The 26,173-nt window shown below is 39.7% G+C and overlaps 1 protein-coding gene across 4 annotated transcripts in view; it reads left to right on the top strand.

Annotated features, from left to right (window-relative positions):
• Positions 1-26,173, top strand: part of Lmpt (Limpet) — a 104,314-nt gene that overhangs the window by 19,636 nt on the left and 58,505 nt on the right. For 2 of the 4 annotated variants that reach the window (XM_012360507.2, XM_012360506.2), the window contains exon 2: positions 16,955-17,040. In XM_012360507.2, coding sequence (XP_012215930.2) covers positions 16,955-17,040 — 86 coding nt within the window. Of the gene's footprint in view, positions 1-2,910; positions 2,983-8,221; positions 10,880-16,954; positions 17,041-26,173 lie in introns of those variants that run through there. The other 2 variants (XM_012360504.2, XM_012360499.2) reach the window with 2 other exon arrangements.

The following is a 26,173-nucleotide window of genomic DNA, read 5'->3' as shown; positions in this document are numbered from 1 at the left end:
TATTTATTTTCATGTTTTGCAATCACTTCATTCAAAAATAATGGAATAAGATTGAGAGGATTGTAATCAACTCAAGATGTGTACGGCTAATAAATTTAACTGACGGGTATAAAATTTTAATAGATAATCCTTTGCGATTAAATGAGAGACCGAACTCTCGAACACGTTATTCGACTTTGATCATTTTCGAGAACGCGATATGTTCCTAATAAATACATCGACTACGTTTCTCGGACAGCCGCCAAGTTTTTCGCTATATAAACGGCATAACGGCATTGCTAGCAAAAAGCAGTTGTCGGTTAGACGGTGGTAGAATGAGTATTTTTGTTCGACCAGAATTGCAGTCGTTATAAGCCTCTCATAAGATATTAATTCAGTATTATCCTTTTGCTTTTTATGGTTCCAGATGTGATGGAACCATAAAATATCTCAACATAGTATGTTTTTAGAACTTTCGTATATCATCACAGTATATCTTAAGTGACGTTTAAACATCTAAGATAAATGTCAAAATTCTAAAGATCTCCTATCACTGGTTTAAAGATCAAAATAAAAATAAAAATGCCGTTAAAAAATTTTTCAATTTAAAATACTAAGCAGAATTATATATATAAATATTATATTAAAAAACGTAACAAAAGTCTTTCTGCAAAGAAATAAAGAAGTAATTAAGCAATAAAATAAGGAAAGTGAAGAGATGTTAGTTATATATTTTTACTAATTATTAAACAATTATTTTCTGAGTATTTTTCAAGAACTTCGATATGTAACGCTTGTTTCCGATATTGATCGGAATATGTTCGCGATACTTTCGGGTTGCGCCAGAACGCACGAGCAGGAATCGCTGTTCTCCAGTGAAACGAGAACGCGGCGTAAGTGAGTCACCGCTATACATTACGCGAGGGTCGGGGGAACAATTGTGACATGCACCGCTAAATGCTTAACGGGTCGCTCGCGGTAAATGCAATTAGAGCATTTCTTTCGCGCGGCGCGCCTCGAACGGTCGTTCCCGGATCCGGCGCAATCCGTCACGTCGGATGTATTTCGAGGTCGCGGATAAGCAATGATAGCGCGAGCGACGCGATGATATAATGAGAGGCGAAAAAAATTTGTCATCGGTTTCGATATATTCTCGAAACAATTAACTTGTAAATTGAGGTAAACATGACGCACAGAATGGATCATCCGCCGACACACTGTCATGCTTAAGCTGATCTTGAGCTACTCTTTGCATATCAAAACAGTTTTTTATATATAACGCGTTCGAGAAAGAAGACGGCCTTCTCCGATGCGCTAATATTTTTCTGCCTTACGCGTAGGTGTCATGCGATAAATGTAGATAGATGTAAGTGTGCCAGACGAGTGGTAGATAAATATGAGTTATTGTAAATACATCTGAGAGTGATGATATATATAAGTCGATAAATTTGAGGAAAATGTTTATTTTAGGGTTTGATTATTTCATTTCCTCTCGATATATAGCGTAGATTTCTTTAACAAGATAAGAAGAATTTTTTTAACGCACTTAAGGAACGCCATTATTTCTCGAGAAATTAAAAATTTTAATAGTATAATTAAAAGATTGTATAGCTATAAAAAAATTTGTTTAAACTTCTGCAAAAAAATATGAAATACTCGATTATTTATGCGAGTCGTAAAGTCTATATAAAAGGCATCGATTGTCGTCATCGTTGCGTTTCTTCGCTGATGAACGCAGAGAATATCGGTCACGACTAGGTAGGATGGAAATCGGCGCGCGCTCATTAACTCCTCCGGTGATTAGTTGGGAGGGTCTTGTCGGTGTGAATGACGTTTTAAAACTGTTGCACAGCGCGTATGGTGGCGCCCTTGAATCCCGAGAAATATGTGGGCAACGTCTGTCTTACGGACAACTGTGTACGTCTGTATCTACTTATAAATCGAGCTCTCGTTTTCATACGCTTTCTCGAAGAAAACACGCCCAAAGATGAGCATTGCGAGAATATTTCTATATCGAGTGTTCATTTACTCTAGTTAACACTTTTAGGTCTGATTATCACAATCTATGGCATATTATAAACTTTGAAATAGTACTTAGTTTATTTAAAAATTATTTATATTACACTCGTGTAAATAAAATAACTCATAAAAAATTACGGATGTTAATATTGTTTTTATTAATTGAAAGTTTGCGTCTGAAAACGCAATAAGCATAAAAGAAGAAAATTAGAAATGCAGATTAAATTCGTGAACGGCCCTAATTGACAGATTTCTTCGAAATCAACGCTTTGACAAAGCATGGATAGTCAAAGTGTTAATCAATTCGATTCAAGGTATATCCTCGATCTTGCCATTTCGGGCGAAAAGGTCGATACGCGGTCGTACACGCGTGTAAGGGGCCTCCGTTCACCGTGTGATCACAGCTCGGCGTGCAAAAATGCGGGGGCGTTGCGACAGGACCATGTCGCGGCCCACACGCAGGGATATATCCGAGGATTTTACGAGAAACGATTTTAAGCGAAGGAAGTATTCGCTGCGATTATCGTCGAATGGGAAAATAGGAAATCATTAGCCTCGGTCATTTACTTGAGATTGCGAAATTCTTCATTGCAGAACTCTTTTTCAGTCTTACATAAGTCTATATTTCTCGTATGCTGTAACGAACATGTCTACTTTGTTTTTCAAAAGTGCATCCAAAATTTAATATAAAAATTTTGATAGTGCTTCATGCATTAATAATTTTAATAAGAAATTATTGTAAAATTTGAAATAGAATATTATTATTTTAATTGTGGAGCATTAAATTACGAGTCTTTTATATTGAAGCATCTAAAATATAACTGGATCGTTAGAGCAAGTAAAGTGATTCCGTTTTTGCTTTCTTTTTATCGCAGCTTTCGATACCACTAACAGCACTTTTACCGTGTTTCCATGCTGCGGAACGAAATGACTTCGCCAGCTATGAAGTTCTTATCTGACACGCGTCTTACGCCACTTGAACAGGTAATCGTGATACTCAATTTATTTTTACATCGCATTCTTCGCGAAGTGCGCGCGACACTTTTCAATTATTTTACTTTCTAGATGTCAACTGTTATCTTGCACTAATTTTCTGCGCTCTAATTAGGCAGACATTTCAGGCAAAAATGCTTTTAAAAGTATTCGGCGCGCCGTAAGAAATAGCAGTATCGATATCACTATCAATTTAAAATGATATTTATTTATGCCATTCGTTTTTTGCACTTAAAAATATAATTTGTGAAAGTTGAAATAATTTTAATGCACATTAAATTATTTTTTATCAGTAGGCAGGATAATTATATACATATTACAATAATGTATTCAATAATAATAGTAGTAACGGTAATAATTCCTTGGTTGGGACACGACTATCAAATGACTAGCGACCGTTACATGAGTAATCGGGAGATTTTAAGATTTAGCGTAGGAGTTGTGTGTGTGTGTGTGTGTGTTGGAAATACCGAATTTACTTGATCAAAAAATTCTCAAGTCACGAGCCTGCTTATTATTTATACCGTCTATAAAACGACATTGTGAAATGCGATCTCTTCTTTCTCGTTGCCACTTTTCTCTCTTTCTTACTCTCTCATATCTTTGTGGGTAGATTCATGTAGTTGAAAATTCATCGGGCAATTAAAAGCGAACGAAGCGTAAAGCGGAACTTAATTGTGTCCATTTGCGGCGCTTGGATCTATGAAACAGCGGGCATGTTATCTGAAAACGGTTCGTCCTCTCCGATTATGGATAACCAGCCCTTCTACTCCGGCCTCGCGGCCGGAATCGTAAAATTACACGTCAGTATTTCACGATGTCCATGATCAGAACAAGAAACGGCATGCGATGTTCGGTTTGATCATCTGCCCCCTCTTTTCTTCAAATTTAAATACACTCTGGAATTCAATCACAATAAAATAAGCAATAAATTATTTATGTCGATTTCAGGAAAATTATCGTCTTGAGAACTACAATAATTAATTACATGACACATCAGGGCTTTTATTGTCGGCGGCAGCAAATATTGCTGCATTCGTGCGATTGCGCGAGGATTTAATGAATTATCCTGAAAAAGACACGTTGCAGAGCGCGCGCAACGCAATTGATCAAGATATCATCGTGTCATTGTTACACGTCCGATGCTCGAAACGGGAGACGTGATACATGTATAATATAAAACATCGACCGATTGTCTAGCTTTACTGGCGTGACGCAAGAGTGAAAGCCCGTTTATGGGACACGCGCGATTAATAACGCGTGTTCGCGATTCGCGCGCTCGAAAAGTCGAATTAAATGCGAAGAAATACGTTCGATCGAGACCCCATCGAGCCGCATCGGCTTGCCGCACAACGGCTTTTAATCGCTGTAAACGCTGCTCGCCGTGAGATATAAATTATTCCGCGATAGCTAATCATCGATGCGCGCGAGCAACGATTCAGCTAATTTAGCAATTATTCACGCTGCAACGGGGAACGGTGATATTTCGCTCGTTCAATGCCGCCGTGGCTTTTATTGTCTCTCTCGTATAGTGGAAAAATCGTTGTACACCAGGAAATATCATGCTTGGGTGCATCGGTGAATGATCATCAGTGAATAACTATTAAGTTTGTTTTTATAATTGTAAATAATAATATTATCATATTTTTGTAGAACATAATATTATCATAGTTATTAATCAAAAGTCATGTTTAATCTTCTAATAATATTGTCTGTTTTGGCATTTTTTTCTTTTAATATTAATATTTAAAATTTAGCACTTTTTACATACAAGCCAATTTTATTATATATAGCAATGTTGTAAGTATTGTGTGTATTACATCATCCATTTTTTATGCATAAAGATAATTTTTAGCGCGTCAAGATACATGAAAAGAAATTTTTACATTTACTGAAGACGAGAGAACAATGTAATAAAATCCCGCCCTGCAGCCGCGAGGTAGAGAAGCGATTAGGTGCGCACGGATGACTCGATTGTGCGTTTCGTCGAAGAAAATATCGTTTTCTTCCTTTATGTTGCGCTTTCGTGTCATGGAAGGTCAACGCTTATTTGGCGGTGATTCACGGGTTGACTCCTGCCCCCTCGCCAGCAACGGGTCGTTCGTTAACCTTGCGCGCAGTTAGACTACAGTTCTGGAATTTTTAACTTGATTTATAAACGTTTTTTCTGCATAGTTATTGCAAATTGGCAATATTTTGTCAAGCTAAACGCAATAATTTTATACATAAATTTGTATAAATTACATAAATCGAGAGTTTTACTTTATGAGTAAAACTTATTAACGCACATAAATCGAGAGTTTTACTCATAAAGTAATCTACACAAATTTATGTATAAAATTATTGCGTATAGCAATACGTATAGCGTTTACAAATCTCGAAGATCTTATTAGATCAATACAAATTAATTGGAAATCTCTCTGACATTATATATATTTTATCACAAAATCGATATACGCAGCTTATATACCACATTCTCATACATTTATATGTATAGTTTACAAATAATTTTACATACATTGCGGGCCCGAAAAGTTCTTAAAACGTTCCTGCTGATGATCAGTGGTAGCTTCAACTTTCCATTTCTGGCATATCGCGATCCGCGCCAGCATGCAATTTCATCGAATCTCCCGTGACTTTCTGCGAGATAAGGGAAAAACGATTTTACGAGTCGGACCACGTCATACGATTTGTGGGTGCTTCTCTCCTTTTTAGCCACTCACCTTTCCGGTTTTCCCCCCTTCGTCAACGATTATGTCGCCTGATTTTCCCCGGCGCGAACGTAAACACGCGCTAAGTAATGTTCCCGCGGAATATTAACCTTTTTTTTTTTACGCAGCCACAGCCTTATTAAGGAATGGCTAAGATCTCATTAAGCCGCGAACCGCGACTGACAGCGGACAGCGGCGTCTTTAACACCGACGACATTCCCGAAGTTCCTGCGGAAGTATTCGCGACGTCCACCTCCGCTTAGCTGAGTTTTACGCGCAAATCTACGCGCCGAAGAGACTCGTTATACGGCACGCTCGAGCGTTAAGGCTCCTAATTCATTACTGCATTCATGCCGAATTAATTCTCGAGAATTTATTAATTTTCCGACGTGTTTCCTCGAAATTGGTTAATTTCTTAACTCAATGCCATTAGAAACGCGACTCTGAAAGGAAAGTTTGCAAACGATTCACTTGTGATATCTCGTAGTTTATCAGTGTGTAACGAGAATCTCATATATCGTTTATTTTTTTTTTACATTTTCGCGTTTAGCCTCTTTCACGTTCAAAGTGTGTCATTAATTTCCGCACGGACGCTCGGTTACACCTCGAAAGTGAAAGACGAGGCTTCCGCTCTCGTTCTGTCCCCATCGAAAAAAATAAATCGCTATCCATTTTTCGCACTAGTTATTACAACGATGTCGTCGGACATTTTTCTGTTATTTGTCCCACTTTTGCAGTGAATTCAGAATTAAATTATTGCACACTATTTGCTGCATTACTAATATCCTAAAACTGCCTGAAAGCTTTTAATTTTTGAAGATTTGAGTCCTCTCGCAAATTAGCATATATTTTCTCAAGAATATAAGCTTTCTCTCGGAAAAACTGCGAGCTTTCTATCGATGTCTCGTAGACTTAACTGATTTAAAAGTCGATGAGATGACTTCGAGCTTTACGTGCTTGACACATTTCATGGCTGCTTAAAGCATCGGCAACCCATCGTTCAGATTAACGGGAGAATCGAGCGGTGCCTCGCTTCACCTCAGGGAGGACCGCAGGACCATGGACGGGCGAAGGAGCCGGCGGCTGTGCGAAGGAGGACGAAAAGGGGGGACGACGTGGCGATAGGATGGGGAAGAGAGGGCACACCGAGGAAGGGGACGGTTCGCGAACGGCAGAAGGCTGGGGAGGAAGAGGGGACGAGTCGGCAGGACAGGGGACAGGGACGAGAGAGCGGGAGGAACACGCTCTCCTCCGGTGCACACTCTCGTGGTGACTCCGACCGGCAAAGTGCTCGCGTTCGTGAAAGTCCACAGACGACTTTCAGGGTCGTCTGCTCCGCGCGCTCGTCGTCGTCGTCGTTTCGTCCCGGAGCCGGCTGGCTTCTCGCCGAGAAGAAGCCACCTCGAGAGGAGAGACGTTCTCGCACTCCTGCGAGTTTCGGCGAGGCGCAGGGACTCGCGAGAATCCGCGGCCGATCGTTCCCCTCCGCTTCTCTCCCGAAGGAATATCTGAGATAAAAAGGAGAGAGAGAGAAAGACAGAAGGACGTGCCCGGACGCGAAACGTTACGGCAAATGTGATCGGGAGGTGTATCCTTGTGTGACGAGTATTGCAAAGGATTCGGCGGGAGCGAAGCACTCGTCGTGACGATAGTAAGGATTCGGACGCGCGTCATCATCAGTTGTGATCATTGTCTACGTTATTATGTTTGTTTATCCCAATGTGACACTCCGATTCCAATACTTCAGGAAGAAAATCCAATTTTGATCCCGTGAAAGCTGCGAAAATCTGTAATAATCGCATTTACTTGAAATAAGAAAACGATTTAAACCTGTGAAGCATTTGTGCGGTTAATTAATTCGATTAGTTTCATTCGTTGAAAGTTAATTTATTAGTGCGATACATTTTTGTATCATTGCAAAACTCATTCAGATTGTATTTTGTATTAGAACACTGGCTAATTTTCTCTTATTGAAGAAATTTTCTCCGAGTGTTAGATTTGTAGTAAAAAAGAAAAAAAAGATATACTCTAAAGTGATACAACATGTTCAATGTTTTCAATGAACTTAGGTGCTTCTAGTGTTGATCTCAGAAATCCATGTAAGCCTAGGTGGTTTCAGAGCTCGTACACCGACATCGAGCGCGAGTTACAAACACGTACGCGCGGCGGATGACGGAGGATCAGGGATCGATCGGAATCGACGGTAGCCGTTGGGCTGGTTCGATATATGCGAATAATAATAGGTTAGCGCACGTACGCTTAACCGTGCGTGTCTCAGCAACGGCAACGCGCCTACGTTCCTCTTCCAAGCACGGAGATATCGCGTAACGAGAAGAAGTAACGACACCATTCATTGAAGAGAAGAAGCCGTGAGTTTATCGAAAAAAAATTTTATTTAAATGTGAAATTCTTCGCGAAAAATCGAAACGCTTGTAGTGTGAGATCACTGTATATCGGTAATTTGTCGTGCGAACACCAGAAGCGATTTCGAAGACACGACAATCCTCGTCTTCAACATTCCATTCCTCGCAAAGATGACGTCTCGCCTACGAGGCCCTTTGGCGGTGAAGGAGACGCCGAGGGCCTCCTCGTTCGCCAAGGACCATTTCCATCGAAGCGAGGCGGAAGTGCACTCCACTCGTTCATGCAAGAACGGCGGGCGCGGCAGCCGTTATCACTTTGGCATGTCGAAGCAGCACGATGACAAGGTGGAACGAAACGGACGAGAGTGTAACAAACAGACGGAAGAGGATAATGCTGACGTATTATACAAGAAAAGCAGAGAACATTTCGGTTCTTGGGACATCAAGGATGTCGTCCAGGACGACGTGAGAAAATCAAGAAGACAGGATCTCGAGGACACGCGATTGACGAACGGCAAATTTAAAAAAGAACTTGCAAAAGTAAACAAATTGCAGCAAGATCGTCTGGAATATCGAGATGAAGGATACGTGGGATCCTTGCCGAGGGAGAATCGACAAAGGAGCGAATCCGTCGAGCGTGAGCTCAACGGTTCTCACAGACCGAAAGAGACTGAATCTTGGGAGGAAGACGTTGAATCGAGGAATCGAAAAAGGACGTCAAAGATTAATAGAAGCAACGACGCAGTGCAGCCCGTCGACGAGAGGGATATCCTGCTTAAAGAAATAGAAAATTTAGCCACCGATGGCAGTCAGTCGCCGGATCGCAGGATCCAGGCGATGATCGAGCGATTAAAATCGCGCGAAGAGAACAAGCTGCGGTCCAGACGGGAGCAGAGATCAGCGAGTCCTGAAAAGGAAGCACACAACCGGACGAGAAGCGGCGGCAGGAGCGATCACGCGCTCGATAATCGATCCAACGATCGAGCCAGAAAGCCGAAGGACGATCGCGAGGACGAGCGCAGGCCGAGCGAATCCAAGCCGTATGGAAAGTCCGAACGAGAGGAGGATGCGGGTCGGCACGATCGATCGGCCGATCGAAGATCGAGAAGCATCGAGCGGCAGAACGAGGATCGCGGACCACGAAGAGACGACAGCTTCCGAAAAAGGAGCGACACCTATAGCGTCGAGAGAGATTACCGAAGAAGATCGAAAGAGGACGAGGAGGATCAGTCTCGGTCGAGAGACAGCTCGAAAAGGAGAAGTTATACTTACGAAGACTCGCCCGAGGACTTCGACGTAAAAATTCAAAGGTACGATCGGGCTCTCGTCGAGCCGAGGCGGGATTTGGACAGAAGCTCGCCCAGACGAAATTCGCCTAGACGGAGTTCACCCAGAGAACCGAATGTAGTGAGAAAGGAATCTTTAAAGGAACACGATCGAGATCCGGTGACTAAGAAAAGCTCTTTCAGAGCGGATTCCAGCAAGCGAGCGACCAGCAAGGATCGCGACGAATCTAATTTAATTAGAAAAATGTCGCTTAAAGATCAAGATAACGACGCAACGCACAAGAGACAAGTTTCGAAGGATCAATACGAGAGTTCCGCTCGATATTTTGGTAAGGATCAGGAAGATTTATCGCGCAAGGATTCCTTCAAAGATGCAAATGCAGAAGTAAGTAAAAAGGGTTTCTTCAAGATACAAGATAGTGAATTTGGCAGGACACTTGTGAAGAATCAGCACGATGATGCGGAAAAGAAAGTTTCCTCCAAGGAACACGCAGGTGGTGTAAGCAGGATCGTTCTGAGAAACTTTGATGACGAACCGAGCAGGAGCAACTCGTTTAAGAATACGAGCGAAGATTCAGGAAAGAAGAATTTGTTTAAGGAAAAGAACACCGAGCTCGCCGGGATTTCCTACAAGGATCGCGAGAGTGACTCAGACAGGAGAAAGAACAGTTTCAAGAACCACGATGAGGAATTCGGACGAACATCTTATCGCGATTATGAAAATAATATCGACAGGAAAACCGCGAACGATCGGTACATCGAATTCGGCAAGATATCCTTCAAGACGGAAGACGACGAATTACGCGTTTCGAGTCCTTTCAAGGAGGAAGACGACGAAACAGTGGTCAAAACGAGCTCTTTCAAGGAACATGACGCTTCTTCGACGAAGCGACGCGCACCCTTGCGAAACCGCGGTCGTGAAGCACTCGAAAGGAAATTAGACAGACACACGAGACCGTTGACGCCGCCGAAGAAGGACGAGTCGGAGCTATGCCGGGAGGATAACGCGAAAGACTCGAAGAACTTCTGCGCCAAATCCTGGTACGAGAGCAACCGGATGTTTTCCGCTAAATATCTACGAGATCACAGTAAATTACGAACTCCGGAAGAACGATTCGCTGCCTCGCCCGAGCAAGGATACACGATTCTGCAGGATACGAGAAGTGGCGCGATCAAGGCGAACAATACCGAAGAGAATAGTATCGAGACGTGCGGCAGGATCGATTCGGGCGACGGCGAGTCGCCGCAATTTTCGTCGACTCGCGATCGTAACGGTGCTACGATCATCAGGATCCGAGGATCGGAGGACTCCGGCAGTGCGACAGAGAGACGCCGTCGGCGCCGTCCCGCGCAGGAAATGTGCGTGGTGAGGCGTAGGAAGTACGAGGACGACGACGAGGATAGCGACGACGAAGAAGAGGATCGTCGGCGAAGGACTCGCAGGGACGGCGGAATCCTGCCGACGAGAGGTGGCGGTGACGCCGGCGGCACGACGCCCTCGAGAACGATCTGGAATTACCGCGAAGGGGTATGGCACTTTCATGAGTCAATTGCGTTCGATCGGTCCTTTATGGTTCAGAGGCGCGAGGCGATTTTCATAAATCGCTGGAGAAGATGAGAGAGGAACGACAGTGGTTGGGTACGGCCGACGTGGCGTTGGTTGTCGAGGATAATTTCTGACGGAAAGAGAAAGAGAGAAACAGACACACATCTCAGCTCTTTTATCCTTTCGACCCCTCCGCCATTCGCAAGAACGATCGGCTTATAGTCAAGGCGATTGTGTCAATTTTCCGCCGTCCCTGGAATTCGACCCGAGCAAATTTCGTTCGTGAGAAGGTGAAATTGTGATGTCGCGTGTGGACGTCCTGAGAATCGTAATTTTCCTTCTGTCCTCGTCCTGTATACGTCGATTAAGAAACAATTTGATAATTCAATCTCTTTGCTAAGGATATTACTTACAATTCAGTCCAAATTCTTTAATATCGTTAATTTTATTTATGATAGATATCTCACTTAAAATTATATAGCGATTGGAAAATCAAAATTGACGACATTATTAACGAATAATCACTAATTCCTTAATTGATCGAGAAATGAGCCGCTGGCAAAATTGTTTAAGTATTGAAAAAAATTAGCTGCAATATATTTGATGGGACGTCATATATTATCTCAAATAAATAAATCACAGAAATCGCTTAACATTACATGTATTATTATTAGCTTTTAATAGCTAATAAGCATAATTACGGACTATTACGATTTAATACATGGATATTATGGAATTAATGCGCAAGTGTTGTTAAAGAGGGATAGGGAGAAAAGAGAAGAGTCCACCCTTCATCTTTTATAGCTACATAATTATAGAAAATTATTATATACTGTACTCTCGTTCTTAAAAATATTGCGCCTTATATACGATGGTCACAAAAAAAAGAAGTATAAATTTAGTGGTTATTTCACCGATACGCTCACTTTTCGAGGACAGACTCCGCGAACGATTCAAATATATGGGTTTGCGCGATACCACTTAAAGGATGAAATACACGTTGTATTGATTTTGTTTGCAATGTTACGGTACGTAGGCATTTCGTGTGCTTGTTTATCGGTGATTTTCCGCGATCCTTGGTGAGCGAGGAGCGGCATTGTTATCTCTCGGTTGAGTACGAGCGACCGAATCGGCAATGGAAACTTTTACGCAATATCGCACGGCCTCGTGCACTAAAATTGCAATTTGCCTGGAATTTCGCGATGGCCGTTTTACGGTCGAGAGAGCGCGATACCTTAAAATTAAGTGGCTATATTGTGGAGACGATAAGTTTCATAACTTGCGTGAATACAAACGCAATAGCGAATTGTATTGCATTTTATTAAAATTGTCCTAAGTAATCGGTCTTTTTAATTTCATTCTCCAACCCTCGCAACGCGCTACATCTAATGCTCTTATGATGCAAAATTGTTCAAAAACTTATATAAAATCATGAAAATATTTCAAACATATAAAACACAGTGCATTTGCTTTAATTTTATTTATACATTTTCTTGTTTTCCTTAATGTCCATATTTTAATTTTTTGGCAAGCTTTGTTCAATTTAATTTTTGTTTTTCCGCTTTGATATTATTTCAATTTCCGTTTTCATTTTTCTATCGTAAATCATGTCATGTGGTTTTCAAGCAATCATTCTCTCAAGATTGGATAGGATAAGATCAATGCAACTTTATTGGCGCTCGCGAATGGTATGCGTGTTTCTTAACAAACTTCGTAATCGTTTCAGACCCATCCAGAACATAAGCAATATATAATCCCCATTTATCATCCACGCCTATTTACGTCTACGGGGCGCACAAATTACGCTTTACCGCAGTTCAATCGGATTAAGTGAAAGCTAAATACCGGTAGCTCGACCGCCACCGTTGCTAATCCTTTAAATGGCAATTACATAATAACTCGTTGCGACCTTAATCGTGAAATTTTTGTGAAATTAATTTTATTACTTTATCATGTGATTAAGTAATTATATCACTTTCCAATAATTTTCATAATACCTTCATGATTAACGACTGAAAATTTATGCTCTTTGTGTAAGAAAATCGTATCTTGTAACTAATTAATAGAAAAGTTGAAGTTTGCGAAAACGGCTGTAACTGAGAAAAATGACAGGTGCTGCTTTCGAAAGTGATCGATTCGATTACGTAATTCGATTTCGCATTTTACATCGCGAGGCAGGCCGAGCGATTTTCTAGCACCAGCGAATACTTATCAATTTGTCGTCGGGTTCGCCGCGTGCACAGATTTTCAACGGACTTTCGCAATCGCCTTGTCTATTGGCCAACGCGTCATGCAAATGTCAGCGAACCGCCCACGAGCTGAATGGCCAGTATCGCGCGTAGGACACGTCGTTACGGATAACATCTCTCCTTAAACGGGTCGCCGCGTTAAAAACGCGGCCTTTGTCCGCGGGATAATCGAGTGATCGCTCAAGGAGTGATCGTTAATGGAGTAGGTATGAGTATTGACCTATTAGGTTCTAATCAATCTTCCACAAGAGTTATGGGTTTAACATAGATATTAATTATTGATTGAATGCGGAAGTAATATACGTAATTGTTTATTATTATTTAACATTAATATTAATGTAAGAATTAGTAATATTATTAATCTGTGAAATATTGTATTATTAATTGGCTTAAACTAGAATAGCAAAATAAATTTAAAATTTGCAACCTAACGTTTAGAAAGAAAACGATTATATATTTTATCATTTATATTCTGGATCATCTATTAAACTTCTGGTATTCAAAATAGCATATATAATTTTCAGAATACGCAACAGACATGCAACATAAAAAAAATTTTTTTTTTTATTTTTTTCTTCGCATTTATCCTATTAAAATATTTTAAGGAAATATTAATGCAATCGATAGAAAATGTGCTAACTTCTAAATGCGCCGCGAATGTGCCAGCAACTTTAACGATGGCTATGATTTGCTAAAATAACGATCAGGCGAAAGTGTACAGCCATCGAATCAAACCAGAATCGCGAAACTGCATTTTCGCTACAATTTTGCGTTGCAGCAGCGCTGTTTATTTCTAACCGCAAATTATTGGAATAATTTTTCACAATACTAGTGAATCGAAGTATCTATTAATTATAAGTCCTCTTGAGCAATGTTTGCAATTAGAAGCATCGTTTAATTATTTCCAGAGCTACTTTTGCGCATAAACACGCGCGCGGTGAATGGATGAAAGGTCTTTTAATACGTCTTTTAATGTGAGGGATAATTAATCAGAATTACAGCGATGCAAAAAGCAGTATATTTAATAGTTTTTGCATAAAATTATATTAGCTGCAATATTTAATTCCTTGTCAAGTCTTTGGTAATCATGCTTCTCTTCTTGTAGTTATTTTTAAATACAAGTTTGTATATCGATCTTTCCAAGTGACTTCAAATTAATGGAGTCATGTTTAAAATTAATATAATTTGCTGACGTATTTCAAAATATCTCCACAGATGATGATAAAGTACTTGTTTTATTCCCTTTATTTATTTTAAATGCGATTTGCCTTGACATCGAGAGGAACCGAGCAAACCCTTCACCGCGCGGTGAGTCAGGGCGAAATAAATGTTCATTAGACAGCGACACTCTCGGCTATGAACATCATTATTCGGGATTACTATATATAGGTGGCTAGAGACAGGTCGGCGACGATCGGCACATTTTCCAACGCGCGTCTATTCGATATTTGGCGATGAGAGCGAGCGAACTCGCGTAGGCGGACCGACCATATATGCCGGCCGGAAGGTTCTTGAACGCGCATTCAACGCGCTTCGAGCCTTCTTCCATCCAACGCGGCGGCTTTCTCCCCTCCTCACCGTTTGTAGACAAACCGATGACTGGGACCAGAGTCTGAGAGACCGCTTGTAGACTCAACTGGCGCGAACAATACTCGAGATTTCACGGTTCCTTAAATAGCAACGATCTTTACTAATCGTTTGGCAATCGTATATTTTTTTTCAAAAGTTACTTTCTACAGATTCTTGCTGTAAATTTGTTTGTTTTAAATATTTAATTATAATAATACTTTTTATAAATACATAAGCAGTTAGAGAGTTAACAATAAACAAAATGTATAAATTTATAATTGAACACATAAGCGGGTGGAATGAACGTACCGTTGAAAATACTCGGAAATGTTTTTCAAAATGCGGTGGTAACTAGTGACTAACGCGCGGCAAAAGTCCATTATTTATGTTACTCGGGTCTGAGTAATCTCAGCTTCCAGAACGTACAAGGAAATCGATCGTATTATTAATGTTTCCTGAACGCAGACGGTAATACGAGATGATAGTTGCACCAGAAGCGGTTGGTACTGGGTCTGACGATAATGTAATATGCCTATTACATTCTGCCCGTTTGTCGATTTATCTAATGTGAAAAGTGTTAACAAATGTTAGCTTTCTTCCGTAACTCATAGCTTGAGCAACATCTTATGTTCGACGTTAAATTTCCGGATATCGTTTGTCTGATGTAGAACATCCGCAACATGTGGGATTGTTTGATTCTTATAACAATATTTTTTACATCTTGTTCAAACTTAAGGCAAAGCCGTGCAAAATTAAACTTTCAGAAAAAAAAAAGACAAAAGAAAAGTTGTGTTATTATAATAAATATGTATTATATAAAATGTAAGAGTTGTGTCTCAATTAATACGCACAAGTTAATTATTTGAAAGGAATAAAATATTCCATATAATAAAAAAAGGAATTACGATATAATATCAAGTATAATGAAGTTTTACAAATTATTTTTACATGTAGCTAGTTAGTTTATTCAGTCTTAAGTAACGCGTGTTTCGTGTCAAGTTCGCCGGCACATCGAGAGAACGATTATTATTACGTGCTATTATTAGCGACGAGCACTCATTAGCGGTTCATCGTCCGCTCGCGGACGAGGTAAACATCGCGAGGTATCGTGACATAACAAGGCTCGCACAATTAAAAACTTTTTCCAATTACACGTGGCTCATCGTTTCACCGGGACCTTGTCCTCATTCGCACATGTCAGCGAGCGTCATGTGCATGCGAAACCACAACGTCGTCTTTCCCGTGTTATTTTTCTTTGTCACAAGACAAAAAAGACTCATATTGTAACGTTATTGAGGTGTTAATACTTTGCTTTTGACAGTGAATATTTTAGACACTAATATTTATCTTTCCAATTAGATCACTAATATTATCTTAGTTATTGAAAGACAGTGTGCTTGAAAGACAGTGTGAAAAAAAGTATCGTAGCGCTCGTAATTCTGATGGTCTTGGAATATCTTATATTTTATACACATATATACATACACATGTAAAATATAAGATAATGTTATCATAAGAGTCATTATTTATTGCGATAATATTTTTTAATGTCGCAGAAACTTTTTCCTTATAATCAAGCTGAGATATTGAATAAAATTGATATTTATGCCACTTGATATCAATTGAGAAAGATTTCACGTTAAATGTAGGCGTCTTTATAAGATGGAATTGTCATCGCGAATTTATAAAATAATGCTCTCCTGCATGGCAACTGACATTTGCAAGGATGATCCAGACCTTTCACCGTTTTGCAATTAATGTGATTTCATCGGTCGAGGACATTCGTATTTATTCATCATCGTAGGATACACAATGCAATTTCCAGCTGAACAATTAATCACTGCACAAATTTGCATTGTGACCGATGTTGCAGATAATTTTACTGTGTCTGTCATTAACATGCTTTTACAATCTAGAAACTGGTTTCTTGAAAAAAATTGTTTGGTTAAATTTTGCGTATATTTATTTTTATTGCGTAAATATAATCTGACTTCTGCAGATAAACAATGTTGAGATCACATTCCGAGTTATTCCACTCTGGACGATCATGTTTAATAATTGCTTCGTATATTTTCAACGTGCCTAATTGACAAAATTTAAGTTTAAAGATCGAAAAAAGACTGCTATAAGCAAAAAAGAAAATATTAACATTTTAAGATAAAGATACTAATTTATTACTGAGTCTAGTTAGATTATTGTTTATCAATGATATACTTACAAAAATTTGCTTATTTTTCAGGGCGTTCTTATCACAGACATGGAAGATGGGCAGCCCTGCTTGCAGTGCGGAGACACATGTCCGGGATTCTCACCACATATTTGGAGGTAAGCATACTTAAATATCTGCCGTTAATGTAAGTAAAAAAAGTGTAAGTTAAAATTATACTCGTATTAACCGTGGAAATAAAGTTTCTGCGATGAAGCATTCCGACGTAATCATAACAATAATTTTCGCATTTATGATGCGGTGAACAGAGAGAGATAGGGTGAAATTGGTGTAAATCGGATCGCAAAATCCGATTGCCGAATTATGCTGAAACTGTTAGGCTCGGGAAACCGCACGATGTATCCATTACCCCCGTAGCGTAACTCAGCAGCGGTGAAATTACTGCTCGGTAATTACCCTCCGTGACTTACGGTCCAGCAATGCGGTAATAGCGAATTAATTGCCTGAGGCTTCAGAGGGCGAAGGCGGGGCCGCCTTCCAGCATCTCTCTGCTGCAAGGAGAAAGGCGGACCCGCCGTGTCGTGTAGTGCATTTATGGCATGGAGATGGATTCACAGTTATCTCGCGTAAGGATGAGTCGATGCACGGAGATGCCGCGGCGATTGTGATTGCAATAATTGGAAGAAATCGTGGACTCGCGTCATTGTAGATTCGTCGTGAATAAATGTTATATCCGTTAGTGTCATAATTTTAATTCAAGGAATGTGACACGTGAAACATAAATTCCATCTTTTATAACGGGATGAAGATAACTGATCTTTCTTTACTAATTTGATATTTAAAAAACGTTGGAATAAATTCTTCAAGTTGCTACATTAATATTATTATATTGCCATTTTTTAATTAAAAGTTAAATTTTACAGTTTATGAAAGTAAAGCTTACAAAGATTTGACAACAATTTTGCACATTACAATTGCCCATTGTGTTTTAAGTAGTTGAAAAAATATGTGCAGAATTTTTACAAATCAATGCTGAAATATTAAAAATATTTCATGAAAGAGCATATTCTAGAATCGCATAAAAAACTTTCTTTGCTATATAAAAAAGTAGGATTCGAGAAGAATTTACTGTCAAAGCTATCTAAATTATTGATTTCTCGCAGAAATACTTATTAATGTCACTCGAAAAAGAACAAATGTGTCCGTCCAAAGGCGTAAAATTGTTGGCAATAAATGTCATTGTTTTGTGCTTGTTGGATATTGGTCTCGTTAGATCGGAGAAAAAAAATAACAAACTCGAATATAAGTAAGAAATATGTGCACGATTGCGCCCGAAGTCGTGATACGCTGGAACGCGCGTTGTAAAAATAAATCGTTGACATTTACGGCGCGATGTTCTTTCGGAGACGTTTATCTTCCTCCGCCCGCGTTCCGGTCTCGAATGATTAATAACTGTCGATCACCGTTGTCTTAGAATAAGCAACCGTTGCATAATACTCTGTTCGTGCAGACCATTCATGATTATCTTTCCCGGTAGCCGGTACGATGCAAATTAGTATATCTCAAAGATTATATAGCGTAGGATTCACCAGTGTGAATAGACAATTAAAGAATTATGTTAGACAATTTTTTATTAGATAAAAGAATCTCATTGTTATTATTTATATGAGATATTAATATAAACGTTTTAAATATTTAATTATCAAATACTGTTTTAGTATCTTTTTATAAGACGAAAGAAAGAGAAGCGAAAAATCGTCCAACGCTAACGTCTCTTTTTTTTCTTTTTTTTTTCGCACATGTGTTACGTTTCTTTATAGCCTATATAACTATTAAGTAAATAAATTAAAGTCATAGTCTTGTCGTTCTAAAACGAGTAATGGGGTCTGCGCCAATAGACGTCAATAATATATGCATAAAATACACGCTGACAGGACTCTATATCTTCATATACATCTCCGGACTGTCATCCGTTATACGAGCGTAAAATTGCGCGCGTAAAACTGCGAGTGTCCTCTGCCGATTCGTGTCGTTTGTCCAGGATATAAAATACGATTGATATACAGTGGCTGTGTCGATTCAAAATAAAACTCCCATGCGGCCGCCTGCCAGATCTAGCATGCGGCTTGGTCCTGGCTCTCCAAGTTTTGACTATGAATGATCGGCGTCTCCTCAAGTACGACCATACGCCCGTATTTATAGATTTATAACGTATCAAGCCCGTTCGCAAATGCAAATGCAATAGCAGCTAACGATACGATATACTCTGTCAAGACATCGTAACTTAAAGTGCATTCTAGTGCGCGATACAATATATATGCAAAAGCACGCACACGCTTTGTGCGTGAAATTATTGTCTATTAAGATTGAAGTGAATCGATACGTTCGTGCACATCTTTTTGGCGCGGCTTGGACGGGCAGGGAACTTTAAACATATCTTTCACGAATTTTAAACATATCTTTCGTGTACCTATCGCTATTTTCGTTTTTTGCATCGCGTCAAAGAAACTCTATGAAAAATTCTCGGCTTGGTTTATTTCGAAATCTTCGCGCGCGATCGTCGGACGCGACAGCCGACTGACAGCAAACCGCGGAGCAAGCAATGGTTGACGTGTACCTTTTGAAAACTCGTAAATAACCGTTCCTCAAAATGATACACGCGTTACCGCTTATTTACAACGTGCATCTAAATTTACTCGGTGATCTCGATACACGGCGAACGACGATCTCAGAATATTACCTTCTGCCGTTAGTAAAAAGATAGCTAATGTGGTTCCGGAAATGAGAAATCAGTGTGCCCCGAACGTGCTTCCCTTATTTATGAACCGCAACGAATATGGTACCGGATGCCGAATCGTTTACTGGCACGCGTGCAAAACGCGCGCGCGTCATGTATTTCGTCTTGCCACTTAAGTGCGCATAAAGTACATACTTTTTCCTCTACGAGCACCGTAATAGCGGGATCGAATAATGCGGCAGTCCACGCAAATCATCCAATCATCCACATATTAAAAACACGACCATCAGTCCAGATGGACGAATTATGATATCCTTATAAAATTTAAGATTACCTTATAAAATTTATAAATTATATTTTTATGCAGGATGTGTATCCTTGAACTATAACGATTTGATAAGCAGAATAAAAAATCTAATAATTTTTGCGCTGTTTGTAAGAGTTTTTAATTGAGGAGTTTAATTGTCATAAAATTTCACAATTTCTGCATATTTTACACAATGATTACACATACCTGTTTAATTTATACTACTTAAAGTATACACTATCTCTTGTACTCGCACGCACACGCGTAGGGTAACTGCGTGTATTTCGCGCTCGTGTGCGAAACACGGCGGCAGGCCGTGAGTCACTCTTGCGCGGGCCACAGCTCGCTCTCGCTTGCATCGCGGCTTCTCTCCGGCGATCTCGGTGGCGGGCGTGCACGTGCTCCGACACAACGATATATGTGGCGGCCAGTGTAGGGTCGGTTGGCAGGCGCGTCGGCACACGACCGCGTTCCGGATTCGTATACTCGGCGCGAAGCGACGACACGCTTCCTCGGCACCTGTCGCCGTCGTCGCGACGCACCGCGCCGCGACGCTCCGCGTGCCATACCGTCGACGTTCCGATCGCGCTTGCTCCAAATTCCCACTTGATCGAGTCCGCACTCGAATATTGGCCGGTTGGCATTCTTCGCGAAGCGTGAACGATATCTCGATGTGCACAATCTGTTTTTGTTTCATCCAAATCGGACGGTGTTAGAGTGAATAACGGAGACGTAATGATTCTGTCGAGTTTAGTCGATTTTGGAGTATACGATAATGAAATTTTATTGAAGTTCAACAGTTTCGGAGTGAATGACAAGACGTGATACGATAATACGATAATTATAACATCTTGAAAACAAAGTTTATACGTGATGCGCGTAAGTGAGTGACTGTCATTATGATTTGAGTGTGAGATCGATCTGTTTTCTTATTTTGAGTAGTAGGTAGAAAAGAAATATGAAGAAATATGAAGTGATTCATTACTGACAACGAGTGAGAGAAAAAAAAATGGATATTTATTATTAGAATTTTCGAGATTTGAAAAAATAACATGCTTCATCTAAAGATACTCCGATTTACTTTATTTTAGCTTAAACTTTCAATCTGATTAATGTGTCTTTTGATAAATTGCTCTATTTGAAGTGTGTCGAATCCTCTTCTTCCTCGAGATGACAGCAAACACTTGAAATTCGTTTGTCTTTTTTCGAAGGTCGCCGAACTTGACCTGCCGTAACGCAGTAGCATGATTTGTGAATACTTGCAATATTTTTTGGATGCGATAAAATAGATGCAATTTTTTATTCAATTTAAAAATATTAATCTTGATAAAAAAATTATTATTATTATTTTTATTGAGTTAGAATTGGATATTAATTAAAAAATTATATAACTCTTATAAAGTAATATTTTTTATTGCAAGAACTTAATTTTTGCAAGTGCCCAAAAATTAATCGTTATATTATGTGAAGACGAGTCGTAACTTCTGAACGAAGAAAATACTTGGAAGACACCAGAGAAATAAAAAGAAAAAATGCGCAAGAGTGTTGCCACATGTGCGAATTCGATTGTGTTACGCGTAGAATGCAACAGGTGAGATCAGCTGATGACGCGAGCGTCGTTATCGTTTTACGTTCAGTGAACTCTTAATCTAAATGGCAAAAGTTATGCATGTGAGTATGCGACACTTAACAGGTGCATAATGTTGTGCAATTTGTCATTTGAGATAATATGCTACGTGATTATTATTGCAAAGTATTATTACAAAAAGGCAAATATAAAAATTAATAATTATTACAGAATGCCTGTCAAATCATTGATGCTTGTATCAATATTTGATGGTGAGATATTTATATTTTCCATTAATTAATATATTTGTTACGTGCAATCTTAGAGTTTGTTGACACAACACTATGTATATTATGATACCAGGCATTCATATCATTGTTAGCTTTTATCATTCTTTCGAGATTGATAAGATAGTACTCACGAACACACTGATATATTTCTAGGATTAGAATTTTCCAACATTATTGTCAAAATTATTTTTCTCAAAAATTATGCAGTTAATTGAAAAGATATGTATGTTCTATATTGTTCATTTATTTCTATACAAAAATTTATTTGCCTGCTGAATTACAACGATTTACTGGGCATTCTGTATATACAGACGAATGAAATTTTAAAAAATTCGAAAGTGAGATAATTTTATATTGACTCAAAAAAACTGGGTCTTACTTCTTTCGACTCCGCTTGAATTCTCTCGCGCGCATATGTCACTGTTCATATGTCACTGTAAGGCGCTTCGTAAGTGATCTCTGAATCCGCGTATTATTTACGTTAACTCAACCATTCAAAATACAGTTAAGTATTTATTTGCTCTGCAATGCTGCCCTGTCCGGGGAAAAGTGCGCATTTAATGCTCTTTTATGCCGGCAAGCTTTTTTATGCGTCCGCGAGTTGAAGCGGATTAAACGATATAACGGTATGTTTTCGCCAATCTTCATCAAAGTCTCCTTTCACTAAACTTTAAACCGATTCTTTAAATGTTTACTCCCACACTTGGCAATATATCCTTAGATACTCTTTATTGCACAGATTGTAAAATCCTTTAGATATAAAATATATTTTTAGATTCTCAAGATTTGCATAAATTTTATATTTAACATTATTTTAATTGCAACAATATTGTTTCTTGCGTATTGATTCTCTTAATTTACGTTGTAATTAGTTAGATTATATCAGGTTTTTAAACTTACAATTAGGTAAGATTGCATTGGATGATATCGAATCTCTTAGGAACTAATTAAACGGTTCTCTCTTTTCCCGCGCAAGGCGGAAATGATATCAATCTAACGGGGAATCGATACGGGTCGATAGATCGATGGTCACCTGACCCGAAGTTTTAATGCGATTAGCAACGTACGTTTTTACATAATACGCGTCACAAATCGCATTATGTTATCGTAGCTTTCTTATCAGAGAAACGTCATATTTGCTTTCAATACAGAATTCTGATATTTGTACAAATGTCCCGATTTTACTCTTTGAATCTCTGGTTGTTAGAAAATTTTTGTGTCTTAAAATTACTATTTTACCTTTACTTTTAATGATATTCAAAGTCTCATAGTGATCATTTGTTTTACTTTTGTTATATTGTACAGTTTTTAAGTATGATATACTGTTCGCATTCTCGTAATGAGCAGCGAATTACAGAAAGTGCATGGAAATAGAGATTTCTTTGCGTTTTAAATCGTGCCGCACGATTTAAGGCGAGAGCACATCTCGTTCGACACGCATGTGCGCCTCCCGCACTCTCTCGACCCACGGCTATTCTTAAATCCGGCCACCTATCGCGTTTTTAAACGTACTAAACGCTGATTTACGATACCCCATCTCCTTCCGAAGGCACGATAAAAGACTATTCTCGGTCTCAGACCAATAACGACGTTCATGCACTCTTCGCTGCAACTTACGGCTAAGTGCCACGGAGGCCGATTTGCATTCTCTCGCGGCGATCTATCTTGCACGCACCTAACAAGTGCGACTTGCAGCTGTAACTAATATAGTTCTAGCGCGGAATATATTCTAAGAAGTATATCTTCAACGCAGACAGAATTTTACACGTCGAAAGCATCTTGAATGCGATCTGTTATAAGATTAAAAGCTGAAATGCGCTTATATCTCGTAATTTTTTCCATTTTACAATAAAAATCACTCGGCAGAAAAACGCACGACAAAATAGAGAGCTTCTTCAGCAATAAGCGAAAATTTTCCGACTTGTTTGCGGATGAGCCGCACGCGACAGCAATCTTCACGATTGTTTTGAGGAAAGGCTCGTGCAATAATTACACGACAGGATTATTAAGCGGCGGCTACACGCAGGTGTGCTGAAGAGTCCGTGTGGGTCTCGGATACTGTTCACCCACGCGTGCAGTGAGATCACCTTTATACTTTAACTCCTTAGTCATGGCCGTGCCGCGCTGTCGTGTCGTTGAGCGAAAAATAATGTCTTTGCGAAACGGGTTCGCAGGAACCTACCTACTCACCTACGAAAACCCGTGTTCAAATAGCCTGACGTCACACTTTCGTCGTCTGTTTATGTATGCATCACGTTCGAGATTAATGTAGCTACATAAAAAGATTCTTTCGTACATTTTCTTACTTCCGGCACGTTTTTCATTAGAAAAAAAAGAATCTCCTAACAATCTTTACGACGTTGATTTTCCGTATTGAAAATGTCGAGATTAAGCTCTGAAAGGGTGAGTTGAATTTGCGTGCGATAACGGATGCGATATTGTTGCGTGCGAACGTGCCAGGTTGACAAATTACTCCAGCACGGCGTCGGATACTAGATTTGTGCTCGCGCACGTCTACGCCGTCATTGTGCTCGGATGTTTTAATTTACGGACGCGTGGCGGGGACATTGTCCGGGACGTGACACGCAATAAACGGGTCTCCGTAAAGGAAGCTTAAGAATATTGACCCTGTACGTATTTAAATCTCGTTCTCTTCCCGTCGGAATCAATGACAGACGTAAAGATGCCGTAAATTCAGTCGTTTCTTGAGAAACTGTAAGAATAGAATCTCGTTACAATATTAATTCTGTTTGAGAATATATTACGATGGCTATTCGTGTTGGTTCAAGGATAAAATAAGGGGACGATTAAAAGCGCCGTCGTCGGATTTACGGGCAATCTGGGCGCGGCCGGTTGTAATCCCACAGGCCGGTTCTTGGCCCATGTAATTTGAGAGCTTCAGGGAAAGGGTAGGCAGCGACATTTCTGGTAAATATCGCGCTCGCCACATTACCGGCCGCCGTCGTGGAAAAAGGGGTTACGCTGTTGGCGATGAGACCATAAGGCCATAAGGCATATGCCAAACAAACCAAAACCCGAGAGACTTTTCCAAGGAACGCGTGGTATTTTCGCGCCGCGAGAAATATTTTCTTTTATGCGCGCCGAGGGACGTTAGGAAGATTCTTCGCGTTTATCAAAATAAATAATGTGTATCCTCGCGTGTGGAGAACAGCGTAAAGGATGTATTTATACATAAAATTCGAAGCTAGCGCTGAATGGTTTGAATATAGAATTAAAGACTCGTTAAAACATTTCGTGCAGTTTCGTAGCGCTTGATTTACGATTGAACTTTTATTCGGCGCACTTTTTATCGCCTAATAATCTACCTCCTACTTTATTTATCCTTATTAGCAGACGCCGCCATTCAATTGAAGTCTTGTGGCTTAACGAACTAAAACGGCATGTCTTTAAAAAATCGCAATCGAGCGAAATCGTAAACTAGTACCCGGTGCAATTAACGTCGAAGATATCGCCGATTATCATTCTTGGGCGCAAAAATCGCGCGATACCGTTACAGCATCGCGCGGATGAAGCGATGAACGAACAAGACTACGCCGTACGTTTATCAACCGTATGATGATATAATCGGCCAATCTTTCGCTTCGGGAAGAACTATTTCTGGAGATCACAGCACGACGCGCCTGTTAGCCTATTTATCGCGTCTAATGCTCAGTGTTAATAGCCCCGTCACGAATTCCTAGTGCGCCGCGTGTCATGTAATAGAGACATAATCGACTTAACTTTACGCTCGACTCGCTCGATCGCCTCTTAATATCACGATCCGAAATAATCGCTGCGGATCTTTGATCTTCGCGCGCGCGCGCGCGCGCGCGTTTACGATTTTCCTCACGACCGTTTCTGCCGACGAAATTGCATCGTATCGGATTTAGATTGCGGCACACGCGCCCGTCGCGCGCAAAATAGTCTCGCCGAATGGCAACTTGGATGTGGAATAAACAGAATAATTCTTAACTTTCAAGCGATGTCCGATGGATGGATGAATATTGGACGCGATTTTAGCCACTGTGATGGCGACTTGGCAGCGATTTCATATCGTTTCATATATGTCCAGCACGAAAAAGATCTATAGATGTTCTTTTTAGAAACGGAAAGATATAAAAAGATATACGAATTAAAATCATATATAAATAAATAAAATTATTAAATTTATTTGAGAAAGAAAGAAAGAAATTTACTGCGAGAGAGAGAAATGGAGAAATCAATTATAAATTATTTTCTAAAAGATTTTGATAAGTGTGATCTTTTATCATAATTTATTTTAATAAACTTATCGGAAAATCGTACGCGGTTATAAAATCAATTATAAATTTATTGTTAATGCAAGAGTATATTAAACTCGCCGATCGCGCAGTTATTTCGACATATCGCT

The sequence above is a fragment of the Linepithema humile genome, chromosome 7 (genome assembly GCF_040581485.1).
Source record: "Linepithema humile isolate Giens D197 chromosome 7, Lhum_UNIL_v1.0, whole genome shotgun sequence".
In the NCBI taxonomy this organism is placed as follows: Eukaryota; Metazoa; Arthropoda; class Insecta; order Hymenoptera; family Formicidae; genus Linepithema; species Linepithema humile.
Note: the sequence above shows the minus strand (reverse complement) of the source record. Positions and strands in the feature narration are given on the sequence as shown.